Raw genomic sequence first — 18,383 nt, 5'->3', positions numbered from 1 at the left:
GATAGAATACATTTGGAAGAGTCAAATAATTTTCTTGAAGAAAATCTCAACATATATCAGAAATTGAGATATTGTAACTTATTTGGCCTAAAATGCAAAAAATGTCGTACAACTGATGGTTATAAGAAATTTAAGTTTTCAAGTTGCTGAATTCAGTAAGCACTTCTGGTATATAACCGGTAAGTTTGTTGTCAGGGAGAGTGGTAAAGAGATTTAAAATATAAACATCAGTTAGGAATTTTCCACTTAACGGAAATCAAGAATTAACGAAAATATAAACATCAGTTAGGAATTTGCTCCTCGTTCAGGACCTCCTTGGAACTCTCAATCACTAAGGTAAACCTCCCACTAATCAGCACAGCCTCAAACATCTTCGCCTGGATCTGTTGGTCTTTGTGGTTAAGCAGAAACCAATTCACCTTTGAAAAACAGACAAGCTCCCCAATGGAAATCCTCTCCAAAGCGATCTCCCTCCTACAAGAGTGGGAGCAGGCACAACCTCCTCCCAGGCCACCAGCAAATAACCCTCCACAGCAAATCCCGATCCAGATCGCATCACCTGAATCTACCATCTGCTACACGGACGCCGCTTGGAGCAAGGACACAAAGGAGGCGGGCCTGGCTTGGATCCTCACAAACAGCGCAGGAGTAGAAATTCATCGAGGCTGCCAACATCAACTTCACGTGGCCTCACCACTCATGGCGGATTCGCTGGCGGTTTGGGCTGCTCTAAGGCACGCCGCATCACTCAATCTCACTATCATCTGGCTCAGATCAGATTGCAAGGGGCTTATTCAAGCCATCACCACGAATCAAAGATCGGCAGAGTTTTTTGGAGTTCTCTCAGACATTGAATCGTCTATCGTTTCTTCTTTCATTGCTTTCCACGCTTCTTTCATTTTTAGATCTCTTAATGGGCCTGCTGATTTATTGGCAAAAGCTTCACTTTGTAATAGATTGTCGGTGCTGGGCTCTAGCCCACACCAAAACTCTTTCTCTTTAATCAAGATTTCGGTTGATCAAAAAAAAAAAAACCGGTAATTGTGTACGTATCATCACTGCCCATCTACAGGTGCCGAGGTGCATAATATTTTCTACCAAACCATGAGAATTCTTTTAATATATTTTGATAAAAAGGTTCATATTGTTTGATATATGATTCATTCTGCACAATATTGCTTCCTAATTATATTGCTTCCCCACAGAAGCTATATAACCAAGTGACTAACGATTAGCTGCTGATTAAGTTTTATTTATTAACGTGTTGAGCAAGATTAATTGAAGCTGTACGTTTTTATTGGCACGTCCCTACCATTTCGATTTCAGATTTTGAAATATTTCTTAGAATTTTATAATGCCATGCTTTTTTAAACCTTTTTGTTATTTAGAACGGCTTTGGGTTTAAATGATCCTTACAAATTAGTGTATATATGAATTTTGAAATTATGTTTCTCCTGATGTGATCATTATAAGATTTTCTAGGGTAAGTTTCGTGTGTGATATGATAGCCTCGTAGGAATAAAATTATCTAAGCATGAGCTTTTGACTGTTAGATAATCTCATGCAACCTTTCGTTCCACATGAGCTACGTCAGTAGGTTAGTTGTCAGGCAAAGTAGTAGGCAGTCAATGCAGAATAAATTCTTCAGAAAGTGGACCATTCAAAATGTGATGGGTACGTATGAATGATGCATTAGATGCTCAAACGCAGTTTGGATTGTAATTAAATTTTAGTCCGAAATATTCTTAGACGACCTCCGATAGTTCTTCATTTCTAAGAAAAACATTAAAAAATGAGAGAAAACTTTCTCCAATAATGAATCATTTTGAGGGAAAAAAATTGTGGATTGTGTTCTATCTGATTTGAGAGAACACTATTTATAAACTCATTTTACTGTTAAACTTGTTATTTATAAATTAGTCCTTAAACTTTTGTACAATTTTGTTTTTTTTATCTAAGAAGGTTTAAATGTTTTATACTTTAAAAGAAATTATTAATACTTTAGTAATACAATTATAAGTTTATAAATTATTATATCTTTTTAGAAACTAAACTTATATGTATAGGGAAGATTTAGTTCAACAAAAATTATATTTGTGTCAAATTTGTAAGTTTTATAAAATAATAAGCATTTTGGAATAGTTAAAATATTCTTTTTGAAGGAAAAAAAATGAAAAACACTATTGGAACAAAATACAAACTCATTTTGAGGGAAAAATGAATTAAACCATCGAAGATTCCCTTAAAGCGTTCATATTTAAGATGGGGACTCATTATTAATAGATTTCATGTGCTCTATGATGTCAAGAGTAATTATAGGGTTGAGTTCATTGGCAGACCCATAATTTTATGTTTACCAGCAACATAGAGACGATGGTGTTTAAATGAAATAGAGCCGATGGAACAATCATTCGTGAAATGTGTTAGAAAGCAACTAAGCAAGTGGACAGAAGTAGAAGATGTGAAAGCTAATGAATTGAAGTGTGCCCAGGGGCCCAAAGACAAGTTGGGATGGAACTGGAACAAGAGTGGGCACTGCCCAATCACTCAATGCATAAAGACAAAAGAAATAAGGAGACACCACTATCTTTTTCTGTTTTGCCACAATCCCAATATTGATTTTTTTCTTCGCTAGATTTGTTCCACACACAACACTCTGTTTATAAAGAGACTCATTCAGTATTGATATATAGTTAACATTTGCATATGTTGTGAATAACATTTTTATATAAAAAATTCTCAATCAACCTTTTCATTTAACATGTTGTTTGTTTAACTAATTTATGAAAAGTTATTATTATGCAGACTTATGTTTTTGCAACGGTCATCAGTAAAATTAGATTCATATACATCAAATTCAACTACCAAACATTACCTAACAAACATACATAACAATATTTTTTTACTCCTTCTGTTTCATAATATAAAATGTTTTAAAAAAGATTGATGTTTCAAAATATAAAATATTTTAATAGTTTTAAGGTACTTTAACTTTACTGAAAAATAGTTGACCAATAATACTTTACTATATTATTTATGATTGGTTAACTTATTGTAAATTTATGTTATTAATAATATTGTATTCTAAAAGTTAAATTTCTTAATTCTTGTAATTTATGCAAAACATATTATATTATAGAACGGATGGAGTACCGTTAAACTTTATTCATCTTCTTCTGGCACATGTATAACAACAATTTAACCAAACAAAACATCTTATTGTATACCGTACGAGTTACTGGTAACAACAGCCCACACGGTATCGGGCTGGCGATCTATTTCCCCACCGGAACTATGGTGTCGCACTGTTTCTCCATCAAACTATTGCCTCGTTTCATTTCCCCACCAAACGAAAGATAAATATCTATATACCCACCATATCAAAGTTAAATATCTCTTTCCCCACCCGACAAAAGTTAAACACTCAAATCCACATAAAACCATGTTTGGTTGGTTAATTAGTTTGGTTAAGACGGGTTAGTAATACCGAATCTCGACTTAACCGAACTTAATTATTTTTAACCCGACTTAATCATCCTAATCTATCTAAACCCAAAAAATCCACAAATCAAAAACCCAAGAACCCTAGAACGTGAAATAGAGAGAGTGGGAGAGAATTCCTGAGAAAAAACAACAGGAAATCGATTAAATTCGTGTTTACCATGTCTGTAGTACCTATAATCGGCGAATGAGAGTTCGAAATTGATGATGAAGAAGTTGAGCGAGAAGAGTTTGAACTCGACGAATTGTTGCGAAATTTCGTGAGTGAGCCGCCAATTCAGCATGACGTCTTGCCTGAGAGTGATGAAGATAATGAGGAAGAAGAAGATCCTGAAGCCCCACGGAGAATGAGGACGCATATACGCCGTGGTGATGGGCATTTGTACCGAGACCAGACATTCTTCAATGGTATGGCTTTCAAAGACAGAGTCCTCGATTATGCTCTTAGGACTCGCTGCAATATCAGACAATACAGGTATGATAAGGATAAGCTTGGTTTCGAATGTGCTGGTCATGGTGAGAATGATGAAGCTTGTGGCTGGAAAATTTATGCTTCGATCCTTCCGAAGGATAAAATTTGGAGAGTTAGGTTGTTTGTAGATAACCACACATGTGAGGTTAATGGAGAGTGTGAGATGGTGAAGGTCCCTGTGATAGCTAGGTTGTTTGTGAACAAGATCCGTGAAGAGCCGGCATACTATATGCCTATGAAGATCGAGGAATTGATCATGGCAAATTGGTCTATTAGTGTGTCTAGGCCTCAGTGTCAAGCTGGTAGGAATAAAGCTTTGAAGTGGATTAAGAGTGAACATGATCAACAGTTTGCACGCCTTAAAGATTATGCTGCCGAGATAGTAGAATCAAATCCTGGTTCTTCTGTTGAAGTAGACACGTTCCAGAATGATGAAGGTCAAGATGTCTTCAATCGGATCTATATTTGCTTTGGCGCCCTCAGGAATACTTGGAAGGAGAGTTGTAGGCCATTGATAGGACTTGATGGTTGCTTCCTCAAAGAAAGAATCAAGGGACAGTTATTGGTTGCTTTAGGTAGAGATGCAAACAATGCAATTTATCCAATAGCTTGGGCTGTTGTAAAGGTGGAAAATAACGAGAATTGGCAATGGTTTATGTAAAAACTGAAGGTTGATTTGGATCTAAAGGATGGTGACAATTACATTGCTGTCTCAGACCGTAGCCCGGTAAGGTTTTTTGTTTTTTTTTGGTTGAAATCACTGTTTCTTTATGTTGTTGTTTGATTAAGTTTGTGGTTCTGTATCAGGGATTGATCAGAGCTATTAAGATAGAGTTGCCTAAGATGGAGCATCGGAAGTGTGTAAGACACATCTACGGGAATTTGAAGAAGAAACATGGCAACAAAAAACAGATGAAGTCTTACATATGGAGTGTAGCATGGAGCTACAATGAAGCAAAGTATCAGCAAAACTTGGACATGTTAAGTTGCTACGATACAGGTGTGTATACAGATGTTATGGCTACAAATCCGAAGAGTTGGTGCCGAGCTTTCTTCAAGCTGGGAAATTACTGCGAAGATGTGGAGAACAACTCGACAGAGTCCTTTAACATCTCCATCAACAAGGCAAGAGAGAAGCCATTTGTGCATATGCTCGAAACAATAGCAAGACTTGCTATGGTACGTATAGCCACAAGATCCAGAGAATCTCATGAACACCAAGGTAAGTTTTTTTCAATACTTCTAATATCTAAAAATATAAATTCAGTTAACTTAATTGGCTCTCTCTTTGTCAGGAAAATGTACACCATATGTGCAGAGAGTTCTCGCTAAGGCTCTTGTTGATAAGCCCTTTAAAGACGGAGCCAACAAATGTGTTGTTAGAAGAAGCGTTAAAGGCTACTTTGACTCAAGATTGAATGGCCAAACTCATCGTGTCAATTTGGAGAAAAGAACTTGTTCGTGCAGGAAGTTCGACATCACTGGAATTCCATGTAAGCATGCATATGGTGTGATGCTGAAGTTAAAGGTTGATCCGTCAGACTATGTTTGTGAGTGGTTTCGCACGGCTAAGTGGAGAAGAAACTACACAGATGGAATTGTTCCAGTCAGGGGTTCTATGTTTTGGCCCAAAACAGATGCTCCTGATGTACATGCTCCACCTGTAGAGGATGAACAAGGGGAAGAAACAGAGGGAGAACGAGGGAAAGAAACAGGGAAGAAGAAGAAGAAGCTCACCAAAGCGGATAAGACAAGGAAAAGAGGTGTGAATGAGTCACCAACCAAGAAGCTACCAAAAGCCAAGAAAAGGATTATGCATTGTGGCGTTTGTGGTAAGGCTAATCACAACTCGAGGTGGCATGCAAAGCAGGGCAAGCATGATGATTCGGTACTGGTAAGCACATCTCAAACTGCAGGTGAATCCTCACAAGGAACTCTCACTTAAGCTAGTGTTTCTCAAGCTTGAATGATTTGATATGTAATGGCATCTATTATCTTTTGTTTTGAACTTAATTTTCGACAGCTATGTAATGACATATATCTTTGGTTTTGAACTTAATGGTCTTGGATCCATGTAATGTAATGACATTTATCTATCTTTGTTTTGCACTTCATATTATCTTTGTTACTGCAACTAGAAGCTTGTATATTTTCTTTAAAATCATTGCATTCTACTGAATAAAATAGGCTTAACAATCATCTTAAAATAGACAAAGTCATTGCATTAATAAAATTGAAACCATGTCAAAGTACACAAACCACAATGATCAAACACACAAAGCACAAGATTACTAAAACAAAGGTCATTCCTACATAAACCTTTTCAACCAAAGAGCTTACTAAACCCAACCATGCCCACACACAAAACAACTACAACAACCATCATTTTCTTCATCGTAGAAGATGATTCAACCAAAGCCTCTTCAACTCTCTCGAAAATCTCCTTCTCAAGCTTCATTTGCACATTCTCAAACACTATTCTCTCAAACTCATTCCTCTCCATTGTAACTGTCTCCAGTTTTGCCGCAAGTGAAGCATTTTTCATTTTTAATGCCTCTATCTCATCTAAATAAGCCTCATCGACCCACTTGAAAGTGTGGTTGTCATTCGAGAGCTATGCATTATTTAGACAAAAAATTGTGAAAAGAAAACATTAACTAATACAATGAAGAAGAAGCAAGGATTAATCAAATTACCTTCTTAGATACAGCATATCCGCAACGATAGTAACGCCGGTACGGATTGTTGCTGGATTTCGAAACCAATTCCATTATTTGAACCCCACAATGACAAAGTCTCGGCACACCAAACACTCTGCCTCCAGAACGTCCACTTGACGAACCACTAGAAGCTCCAGACACGTTACTCATGGCTTTAAATCTGAAAATTAACACAAATTGAGAAGAGATTAAGAACAAAAAGCAATAAGCACTCGACAATAAGAAAAGAAGAAGAAGAACTCTGAGATTCACATTCTACAGTTTTTTCTAGGGTTCTTACCAATTTGGGATTTTTTTGATTTGGGATTTTTGACCCTTGTGTCGGGTTATCACCGAGATATAGGTCCGGTTTAGCAATATTTGGGTTTTCCTTCGGTTTACTAACGGAGGTTTGATGGTTTGGTACTGGGGTTTCGACATTTAACCATCGAAATTGGTCGGGTGGGGAAAGAGATATTTAACTTTGATATGGTGGGTATATAGATATTTAACTTTCGTTTGGTGGGGAAATGAAACGAGGCAATAGTTTGATGGAGAAATAGTGCGACACTATAGTTCCGGTGGGAAATAGATCGCCAGCCCCACGGTATCAAAGAAAATGTTTTCACCTTTTGAGAAAGAAAAAGAAAAGTTGGATAGAAAAGGGACAAGAAAGCAGAGACTTTAAAATCACATGTAAAATTTCAGAAAAACACAAATAAATGTACACATCAAATATAAAAGGTAAAGCCGGGGGAATGAATGTATGGGCTCCATGCAACATTATCAAATGCCTTGTGCTTCTCAATTATTTTTCTTTTATTTTCTATTTATATATCGTATGTACTCAACGTACTCAACTGTGCGATTCAATTATTAAATGTTCATGAAAACCTTTCTGAAAAACTCTGACGGGGGAGATAAAACAATTATTATTTTTACACTTTAAAATATGCAGTTTGTATTGTTCTTGTCCTGAAAAAATGTTAAAAATTAACCGCGTGATAGTGATCGGTGAGTTTTGGGTTGATAAGTAATTTGGGTGGATAAAGCTATTTTAATATACTTTATTATGTGGCTAAATAAGTAAATATATACGAATTCATTGCTTATAACTTATTTGAATATTTGGAGAAGGATGTGTATATGTGGACTGCACTTTTTTTTTGGAGATCAGTTGGGTTATTTCCATCTTCAAATTGAAAAAAAAATTAGAATTAAGAGAAATTATACATATTCAATTATTCATAAACTAAAACTATATAAATAAATAAAAAACTTCAAAAAGTGTACCACGTCACAATAAAGAACGCATAATAAACAATACGTAAACGTAATACCAACGCCTATTACGGCTACACCTTTACGAACACTATTGTTGTAAAAATATATATAGTTCTTTACAAAATGTATTTAACTTTATCCATTCAGGAAATTACAACTGTTTTGCTAAATGTGCCATTGTGCCCCTAGAAAAAGGTCGTTGAACTATTGAAAAATGAACTATTGAAAGAAAAAAACATAGGTCTAACTGGCAGCGACTTTAGATTCCCACATGTGTTTCCACCAGACCATTTACATCTCTCCAACATTTGCGTTTGCCTTATTTGTTTAGACATAACTCTCTCTCTCTCTCTTTTGATCAAAAAAAAAAAAAAAAAACTCTCTCTCTCTCTCCTTCAGTACACCTCTTATTCACCAATCCTATCTCTTCTCTCTGGTTTTTATTTTCTTTACATCTGGATTCACCCATTTTTGGTAAACACAAAGAGTACTACTCATCTTAGATTCTCTTTCCTCCTCCTCTTAGCTCCCACGTCACCTACTTCCAGCTTCTGTCGGCTGTCTCTTCCCAGATCTCAACCAATCTTTGTAAGCACAGTACACTCCAAACTGTTTTCTCTATCTCTGATCTTCGATTCTTGTCCACGATCCTTAACTGCTGTCTTGGATCCTTTCTCTCTCCCTCATAGTTAAAGCTCTAAAGCTTCATTTTGATTGGTCGTCTTAAGGCTTCGAACTTGCTAATATAGTTACTCTGTTTTAAGATTTTTGCTTACTGTCTCTTCTTTATACAATTCTTGAATTTGTAGATTTGAGGGTTTACAACGTTTTCTTGATCTGCTTTTGACTTTGATATAATTTTTTTTTTTCAGGTGAAGACCAAAAATATTAAATGACGGAATCTGATGATGCCTCGCGAGAGTTACCAGTCAGAGAAGGAGAAACTTTGTCAAATCAAGATCTATCCAAACCGGAAGCGATCATACCTGTGTCGCTCGATCTCAAGCTCAACGACAGTTTCAACGATGAACAAAAGGGAACAAAGCGTGAGTCCAACCCGAGAGTCTTCTCCTGTAACTACTGCAGACGCAAGTTCTATAGCTCTCAGGCTCTTGGAGGCCACCAGAACGCTCACAAGCGAGAACGTACAATGGCGAAAAGAGCAATGTACATGGGAAGAATGTTTGGTCACCATCACAGGCCTTACACATACTCCTCTTCTTCTCTAGGGATGCAAACTCACTCCGGTCTACTTCACCACACCTTATCCCAGCCTCAACCTCCTCCTCCTCCTCTTGCAAGGTTTCATCAGCAAGGTTATTTTGGTAACACTGTGCCATTGTTCTTTGACTATGATGATGGCAGTGACTTCTTCTGGCCAGGAAGTTTTCGTCAGGTTGTCGAGGAAGTTGAAGCTCCCGTGGTGGTGGCTGTTACAGAGTCAGGTCTTGATCTGAACTCTGCTGCAGCAAATGAAAGTGTAGTAGATATTAATAATAATAGCCTCAAGCCTGATCTTACCTTGAGACTCTAAGGTCATCATCTCATGTGTTCTTTATCCATTGTTAGAAATGTAGTTGAAGATAAGTGGGAGAAAGATGATAGAATTGATGGAAAACTTTTGATGTTATATAAATGAAGTTTGTTACATTTTGATATTTCATTAGAGCTCCCACTAGTTAGTTCATCAACTTATTTACCATCTAGAAAGTGAAAATTGTTTTAGGACATTGTTAAATTCAAGCTTTATCATACCATGTTAAATTCGGATTTATCATGAATTTCCAACTTAAAACCAATTGGTAATAAATGAATTGACTATAACCCTTTGTATAATAGTCTATTAATTCTCCAACTACAGATGTGGAACTTTCATTCATTCATTAACATTGAACACATTTGGTCGGTTATGGTAGTTGATGTGAATGTACGATATGAAAGAAGTTTTCACGAAACTATTCCTTAGTACGGATTGATGATATTATGCTTGTTTCATTCGTGAAAGACAGAGACTTCTCTATTATTAAAAGAGAAGTACTCATTAAAAAATATCCCTTAGTTTTTAAAGTTAATTACACTTTCATGCCACTAAGAATTAAATTGAATTTCCTATTTTAATACTCATCTTTTTCAGTTAGATTAATTTGTTTTCCTTATTCAAATATAAACTTAATGTTATTAAATGAACCTAAATATTTTAATGATTGTCTTTTCCAGTTAAATTAATGAGTTTTTCTTAATATAATTTAAATTTAATGTCATTAAATGAACCTAAAAATACATCATATTTAACGTAGCTTATTACGGACGAGTACAGCCCAACAATGAACTTGAATTTTATTTTTACGAAAACGTGAATCACTTGACATATGTAATATTTAAAATATATTAACTACAATATAACAAATGCATATAACCTAACTATACTTTAGTTTGAAATGATCATGCTCAAGTTTTATATAATCAACTTACATCATGCATCTATCGATGTACAATATTCAAACCACCTATAGTTTTCGTTTTCTTTATAGGATGTATCAACCAACCAATCATCCTATTGATTTTCTAAGCTTTATAAAAAAACAAATCAATAAATACAAACTCAAAATCCAATCTACTTTATTAAAACAGAAGTACAAAATAGAAATACCCTTTAGTTTTACTACTTATTTACATTAGAATGCCATTGATGTATTTATTGAACCTATATTTAAGCATGCTTGTCTTTTCCTAATTTAAATCATATATTTAAGCATTTAATATCTTTCCAAAATTTAAATAATAGATTTCCTTTATCAAAATTTCCTAATATATTTCGTTTTAACATACTCAATATTTTTAATATTTATAAGTAATAAATAATAAAATAAAAAATCACACATCATAATCAATTTATATAACATATAAATAAAATATAAAATAGTTTATTCATATATTAGTATAATGCTTTCATAATATAAGTCCAATTAGTTATAAATATTGGATTTGTTTATATGATACATTGTGATATAATAGACGATTAAAATCACAAAATATAATTATTCAAAGTAATAAATAAAATTGTTATGTTTAAAAATGTTATATTAACAGTTATGTAATAAATTTTAATTTACATATATATATATATTATACCATTAGTACAAAGAAAAAAATTAAAGTGAAAGCAAATATTTATACGGTCACGGGTCAAGCTCTAGAAATAAATAACAACAGTAAGATTATTTTTCTTTAACAAATTTCTTTTAATTGAAATTATAGTTCCAAATAAGTTTATATATTTTATGTATTTATAAATTTATTTTCTTTGTCTTTAAGGAAGCTTAGATTTTGAAATTGAAAAAAATATGACCGCCTCTATATTATTTTAATTACGAAATTTAAAATTTATATCAGAATATTTTATTAAAATTTTAATTTTTATTTTTATTATAACTATAAAGATTAATTTTCAATATGAATTTATGTTTTAATATTACAAATACATCATTTAATATAAACAAAAAAAAAAACTAAAAACATAAAATAAATACCCGCCCGGTCGGGCGGGTCAAGGTCTAGTAGCTATTATACGAAGAGCATATTGTTTATAAACCGTCGTGTGAAATTAGTATGTTTCTTAGATTGTGTTTTATATCACCTGACGATTTGGTAGGTTGATGTTGATAATATAAGATATGAAAAAAAAAAATCTTGAAACTATTTCCAAGTCTTCTACGAATTGATGATATTTTGTTTGTTTTGGTTCATGAATGACAGAGACTTAAATCTATGCACATGGTATACTAGTTTATATTTTGTACTAAACTCTATTTGCATTCAGTATGTATAACTACATATCTAGAGCCAAACATAAACAGCCAAAGCTTGATTGAAATTTGTATACCTGAGCATTCAAATAAATTTACAAATTAGGTTGATATCAAACAAACCCGTATTCTTTCGATAATTTAAGAGAATCATTCCAATCAAAACTCTAATTTGGAGAACTGTTCCAACTACACGGTCACAGCTAGCCTTAGTGAAATCCTTACAAACAAAACCGTATTTTTCGAGAGACTAGCCAATGTATCTTTGATCAAAACCAGCAATTATTAAAGGGCAATTGTCAATAATAGCATATTTTGAAGTTTATGCCTCAAAAATAGCATTAGAAGAACAAAATGTCACAAAAATGACATTCATTAAAGGGTAAAATATCCCTAATATTTTTAGTTTAAAATTAAATAAACAAACAAAAATAAATAAAAATAAAAAAAATGAAAAAAAAAAAAATTTTAGTTTCAGATTATATGTTTTCAGATTCGAAATTTTTATAATTTTTTTTTTTATTTTTTTTTTATTTTTTTTCAAATTTTCTTTTTATAATTTAAAAATATTTTTTGAAACTGTTTTTAAAATTTTTATTTTCTGTTTTAGTATTTAGTTTTTATAAAATTTTAAACCCTAATTCTAAAACCCACCCCTTAACTCTAAACTCATTTTTGTGACTTTGAACATTGAGTGCTACTTTGGAAACAAAAACTTGGTTTGATGCTATTCTAGTCTTTTTCTCATTATTAACCCCGAAGCTGAGTTATTAATTAAGAGAGGTTCAAGAACTTTATGTAACGAAGAAACTTGGAGTATAAGGCATTGCCACATTGGCTTTCCATCGTAGAGCTGAAAGACACATTTAGGTTTTCTTGGTGTGGAAATTATCATTTCCCGCTCAGACTGCTATCATGTGATCCGTACTGGTGAAAACCATTTAATGCTCTGGGACTTTTAATAGCATGGCTTGTATGGCTTATTCATCGACCTTAAGTTCGACTCTATTTATATCTCATGCCATTAGAAAATCTTTGCAAAACCTTTTGATTTCCTAATTTTAGTCAAGGCTCTAAAGTAAATCATGCATAACTGAGTATATCTCATATTAGTCGCTATATCCATCATCATGAAAACCAAATAACAAAATAGATTAATTCATGTTCCCAAAATAGCTAGTGATTCAGAGAATCTGACGCTTCCTCTGAAAATCACACAAATACGGATATTTCTCAAACTCCTGATTCTCTGTTTCCACAGAAACGATGTTCAACAGCAAGAAGGAGTCCAATGGCACGGCCTCTCGAACGGGAGCAGACTCGCCGTTCTTGCAAAAGGCACGTTCGGGTAAAACCGAGGTAAGAGAGCTAGAAGCCGTGTTCAAGAAGTTCGACGTGAACGGAGACGGCAAGATCTCTTCAAAGGAGCTAGGCGCCATAATGGCGAGTCTAGGCCACGAGGTTCCAGAGGAGGAACTTCAGAAGGCGGTAGCAGAGATCGACAAGAAAGGAGACGGTTACATAAACTTGGAGGAGTTCGTTGAGCTGTTCACGAAAGGGATGGACCAGAACGATGTGCTGGAGAATCTTAAGGACGCGTTCTCAGTTTATGATATCGACGGGAACGGGTCTATTTCAGCGGAGGAGCTGCATGAGGTGTTGAGGAGTCTTGGAGATGAATGCTCCATAGCGGAGTGTAGGAAGATGATTAGTGGTGTGGATAAGGATGGAGATGGGACTATTGATTTTGAGGAGTTTAAGGTTATGATGACTATGGGATCTAGGCGTGATAATGTCATGGGAGGTGGTGCTCAGTGGTAGAGTTGCATTAACTTGATAATTTAAAAAAAAAATGATTTTAACTCTTTTGTTCTGTTTTCAGTTCTGCTTTAGAACTATATAATTGTATAAAAGTTATGTGAATAAAAGATTTGTTGCAAAAGTCTGTACCATATCAAATAGAAGATGGAAGATTTGTTGTTTTGTTCGGGAGCAGGTTAACATTAGAGGTGTACTTGATGATGGAAGATGTGAATACATCTTCTTCCTTAGGGTTGACCATGTCAGTTGTTTCAATTAGAGCATTTAGCTTACATGGTAATAAAAAGCTTCACGGTGGATCTTTGTTCCCATGATGCATCCTCTCATAGATAGGTGTCATGAAAGATTTCACAAGAAAGGCTAAGTAAGGTACTATCATCTCAGGAGACACCAAGTGCTTTATAAGTAATGAGCATCATCCTGTAAGTTTTCTAGGCTTTACTTGTTTCATCTTTTTAAGATTGTTTTTTTTGTAGACCAGGAGGTGGTCCGGCCCTTACGGCCTGACTAATCCCCCTAGGGACGGGGACAAGGACCGATTGTTCAATTAGAAAAACATATAGCGATCGAGATATCTCTATGAACTAGTTGGTGGGTTACCTCTTAAAGATTACAACAAACGAGAGAAGAGAGATTAGAACAGGAGACTCATTACATTAACCAAAGATATTTACATTGAAAGATAAAGAGAAACTCTAATACATAAAGGATCACCTATCTTTATCTCTCTTTGTTATCAATTCCCAACGGAGATAGGCCTGTCTCTCTCTCCTAAGCCGAGGGGAGAACGGGAACGCCGTGGACTAGTGATCTCTCGAAGCACCCTAGGCATCTCAGGCTGATGTATCTTCTCAAACTCTTTTTTGATCTTCACGACTTGGATATGGATAGGAGGAACACAATCATGCCCATCATCTCCATGATTGGTCTTCTTGTTCTCCATCACAAATCGGCAGTGAAGCCAGAAGATTTCTGTTTGTAGGTTTCTTATGATGTTTGCGTTTTAACTTTCACGCGGGAGGCGTGTTTATAATAGTAATCTTGAACAAAAGTGGACACGAGTTGTAGATGAAGTAGAAGGGAAGTTAGGTTGGTGCGCAACGCCAAATTAGTCTCTTACACATTTATCTTTGTGTGTTTGTATATAATATATGATGATAATTAAAGAATTTGTAATGATCTAAAAGAAAGAAGTAGAGCCGTATCATTCTTCATGACTAAGAGATCTTGTGTTGGGTGAGTTGTGGTTACGTGTCGGCAACAAAGCCAATTGACACTTGTATATCACGATGATTACTGGTACCGCATCGCCCAGTTCTGCGTTACTTTCTTTAAACCGAGACCAAGACTTTTTAAGATTTTGACCTTTTGTTAGAGGTTCCAAAGTTTATAAGCTAAACAAAGTGAATTGAGAAGCTGTGTTTGAAAAGTTGAAAGAGACGTTAAAACTACTCCGTATGAAATTGATTTTGTTTGACGAGAGAGGACAAGCATGGACTTCTTAGAGGATTCTAATTTGGTTTCTTTCAGTGTTCTATAATACGGTCTAGGCGGCGTTTAGACGCTATACGATAGCCAACCGTATTGTTTTTATGTTATACAGTGTTTTATGCGAATTTATATAATTCGGGTGAATAATAGCATTTAGGCGGATATTATGCGGTCGACGCAGACGCCTAGACAGATTTTAAGCATTAATATTCAAAAAAAAAAGTAATATTATTATTATATTTTATTAATGTTATTATTTATATTATTTTTACTTATTTTATGTATTTATATGATTGTAGATATTAGTATAATTGTTGCAAAATCATTTTAAATTTATCATCTTTTATATATTTAAAATGGCTTTAATTTTTATAATTTAAAACTATTTATATATGGTAAACTATATACTTATATATAAAATTGGATTTAAAATATATTTATGTTCATTTTTTTCAAAAATAATGTATATATATATATATATATATATATATATATATATATATATATATATATAAATCTTATATTTATATTTTTTATAAAAATATATACGTATATACCCTGTTTAGGCGTTCGTCTATACGGTTAGACGCTATACAGTCATCTACCGCGTAATGAACGCCTAGCGCATTTTAAAACACTAATTTCTTTACTTTAAGAAATGGATTCTTCTCAACGTTTCCTCCGTAGATATAGCAACAAGACTAGATTCAGGTTCGGTACACCAAAAAAACACTAAAATAGTATCATTCTAATCGATTGAATCAACCACACATGAATTTTTAATTGGGATTATATCATTAGACTAAAATCATCTCAAACCCATCTATATAATAGAGTTTTTTTTTTCAAAGAGATAAATACAGAAAATACTATTCTGTCTCTATAAAAACATATATTGGAACAAAACTAATTATATAATAGTTCTAACTGAATATATATATAGATAAGTTGCAGATGCTCTAAACAAAACTAAGATATTCTACATTTTTATGAGGTTAATTTAATATCTTCAAAATTGAATGGACTCTTAAATCACTTCTGAACTTTTGATGTTAAATGATCTCTATAATTTTGATTATTTACTTCTCAGCCACAAGTATTTAAAACAGTAAATAATCAAAATAAATGAGAATATAAAACTTTCTTGCAGTTTTTTACAAACACATGAACTTTCTTTTGGGATTCATGCAACAACCACTAGGCATGGGACGGATCCGGATATCCGGAAAATTCAGGGTACCCGGACCCGGATCCGTCGGATCCGTGAATTTAATATCCGGATCCAGATTCGTGGTTTCCGAATATCCAGATTTTGGATATTCGTCCCGATATTCTATTACTCGCGGATATCCGGATCCGCATCCGTAAAAATAATTAAAAATAATTAAAAAGCATATTTTTTTAAAAAATACTAATTTTTTTAATATAATACATAGATCAAATATTTATAAATATATTTATATATGTCTATAATATTGTAAAAACTAAAATATAATATTATAAGATTAGTTCATGTATACATATTAATATATCAAATATAAATATTAATGAAATTTAAAAATTTAATGTGTTTTAAAAATACGGATCCGGATATCCGAACCTAAAAATTAAGATATCCGGATTCGGATTCCCTTTGGACGGATCTCAGATTTTACTATCCGGATTCGGATCCGGGCATCTCAGATATCCTATTTTCTGAGCGGATCCTGAGCGGATCTCGGATCGAATCTGGATCTCGGATAATAAGTTTCAGGCCTAACAACCACACCATGCTTCTTGATTTAATTATTTTTGGATTATAACATTTAAAAAAATATATATATGAATATTTGAAAATTGGAAAGTACCCTCTAATATTAAATTACAAATAAGCAAAGATATGTGTAAAAATAATGTTTACTTTCTATAGTAAATGAATGTAAAGCTCTACAAGAAATTAATTATATTGATTTTATGGCTGATTATGTAAAACATATTAACATTTGAAAGAAAAAGATTACAGTATAAAGAATTATACACCATTTAGGAAAAAAAAGAAATATACACCATCGAGATCATTTTCAAAATTACCTTGAGAAAGATAAAAAGAAAAGCAGTTACCGTTGGGTAATTTTTAAGAAATTTCAACGACCCAAAAAGAGACAGCAACAAGTCAAAGTAATGAGAAGAAGAAAAATCTATCTGATCCCTTCAGATCAATCCCACGCTTCTTCTAATCAGCGGGACCCATAGTTCAATCAAACTCAGATTTTGTTTGATAATCCGAAAAGGACACTGGTATACGTGTATGTTTCTGTCTGGATTTTGCTTGTTTCCGCTGTAAAAATCGTAGCCGTTCAATTTACGGTCAAACAAACAATCTCGGATTCGACGGCGGGTCTAATCAGTTTCCAAGTATGACCGAGGATTTGCTTAGACCGGTAAACTAAAAACGTTACCATATTTGTATGATCATCGCTATCAGAAGACCAGATAAAATAAGAGTGATTTACATAAATAGACACTTTTCAAGTTTTTATTACACTTTAGAACACTTTCCACTACTAAGATAGTTTTTGGGTTGTCAAAGACTTTAATAACCCCACCGACAACAAACTCTTGTTTTCTCCTCTTTTTTGTGTCACGTGATTTCATATTTTACTTATTTTAAATTTTAAAATACAGTTTTTATTTAATTGTTTTAAGCTGAACCACACAAATTCAAAGTCACTTTATCTTAGTTTTATCTTTGAATCGTAGGAACAAAATACAAAGTGCGGTGGTGAAAAAATTGATGAAGCTCCAATGGTGGCACAAATCTGTGAAAATTGCAGATCTGAGAGAGTAAGTGACATGAGAAGGTAACTGATGTTTGAGAAAGGCGGAAAATATAAGATGAAGAGAATGGGAAGTCACCGTAGTTAGTTTAAGGTGTGGACAAAGAGGAAAGAGGGGAGAGATGACGATTTGATGACAGAGAAAAATGAGAAAGTGAAGAAGAGTAAAAACACAAAGATGACGATGAGAGGAGGGAGGAAAGTGTAGTAGAAAATGGTGCTTCTTGGGTTCTGATGGGGTGGCGTGTTGACCACAAACGTCGACGACATCTCTATTGCAGCTTTATCAACATTGAGCGCCTCACATTCTCCACTATGCTAACCCAACTCCCCAACATCAAGTTCTGTAAGTTTTATTGTTAAGGACAGTAGCTTGATGGTCATTCAAGTCTTTGACGATGGCGGTGGACATTAGCTTGTTGTTTTGTATTGTTGCGTGAACGTGTATCTATTACATGTGAGAGACATACAACATGTACACAAGACTGTGAAC

At 34.0% G+C, this 18,383-nt stretch overlaps 4 protein-coding genes across 4 annotated transcripts; 2 read left to right on the top strand and 2 right to left on the bottom strand.

Moving 5' to 3' along the window:
* Window positions 1-6,296: 6,296 nt before the first annotated feature.
* Window positions 6,297-6,843, bottom strand: LOC106444430 (uncharacterized protein At4g04775-like). The gene is made up of 2 exons (XM_013885903.3): window positions 6,670-6,843; window positions 6,297-6,587 (listed from the first exon to the last, which is right to left on the bottom strand). The coding sequence occupies exons 1-2, from the start codon at window positions 6,841-6,843 to the stop codon at window positions 6,297-6,299; spliced, it is 465 nt and encodes a 154-aa protein (XP_013741357.2).
* Window positions 6,844-8,224: 1,381 nt separating this feature from the next.
* On the top strand, window positions 8,225-9,614 carry LOC106427370 (zinc finger protein 7-like). Its single transcript, XM_013868124.3, has 2 exons — window positions 8,225-8,544; window positions 8,829-9,614. The coding sequence occupies exon 2, from the start codon at window positions 8,849-8,851 to the stop codon at window positions 9,488-9,490; it is 642 nt and encodes a 213-aa protein (XP_013723578.2). The 5' UTR covers window positions 8,225-8,544; window positions 8,829-8,848; the 3' UTR covers window positions 9,491-9,614.
* Window positions 9,615-12,520: 2,906 nt separating this feature from the next.
* On the top strand, window positions 12,521-14,089 carry LOC106427461 (probable calcium-binding protein CML25). The gene has a single exon (XM_013868226.3). The coding sequence runs from the start codon at window positions 13,029-13,031 to the stop codon at window positions 13,581-13,583; it is 555 nt and encodes a 184-aa protein (XP_013723680.1). The 5' UTR covers window positions 12,521-13,028; the 3' UTR covers window positions 13,584-14,089.
* A 68-nt stretch (window positions 14,090-14,157) lies between these two features.
* On the bottom strand, window positions 14,158-14,724 carry BNAANNG06500D. Its single transcript, XM_013868480.3, has one exon. The coding sequence runs from the start codon at window positions 14,524-14,526 to the stop codon at window positions 14,320-14,322; it is 207 nt and encodes a 68-aa protein (XP_013723934.1). The 5' UTR covers window positions 14,527-14,724; the 3' UTR covers window positions 14,158-14,319.
* Window positions 14,725-18,383: the final 3,659 nt, after the last annotated feature.

Source organism: Brassica napus, chromosome A7 (genome assembly GCF_020379485.1).
Source record: "Brassica napus cultivar Da-Ae chromosome A7, Da-Ae, whole genome shotgun sequence".
NCBI classification, from domain to species: Eukaryota; Viridiplantae; Streptophyta; class Magnoliopsida; order Brassicales; family Brassicaceae; genus Brassica; species Brassica napus.
This window is presented reverse-complemented; position numbering and strand designations above follow the sequence as displayed.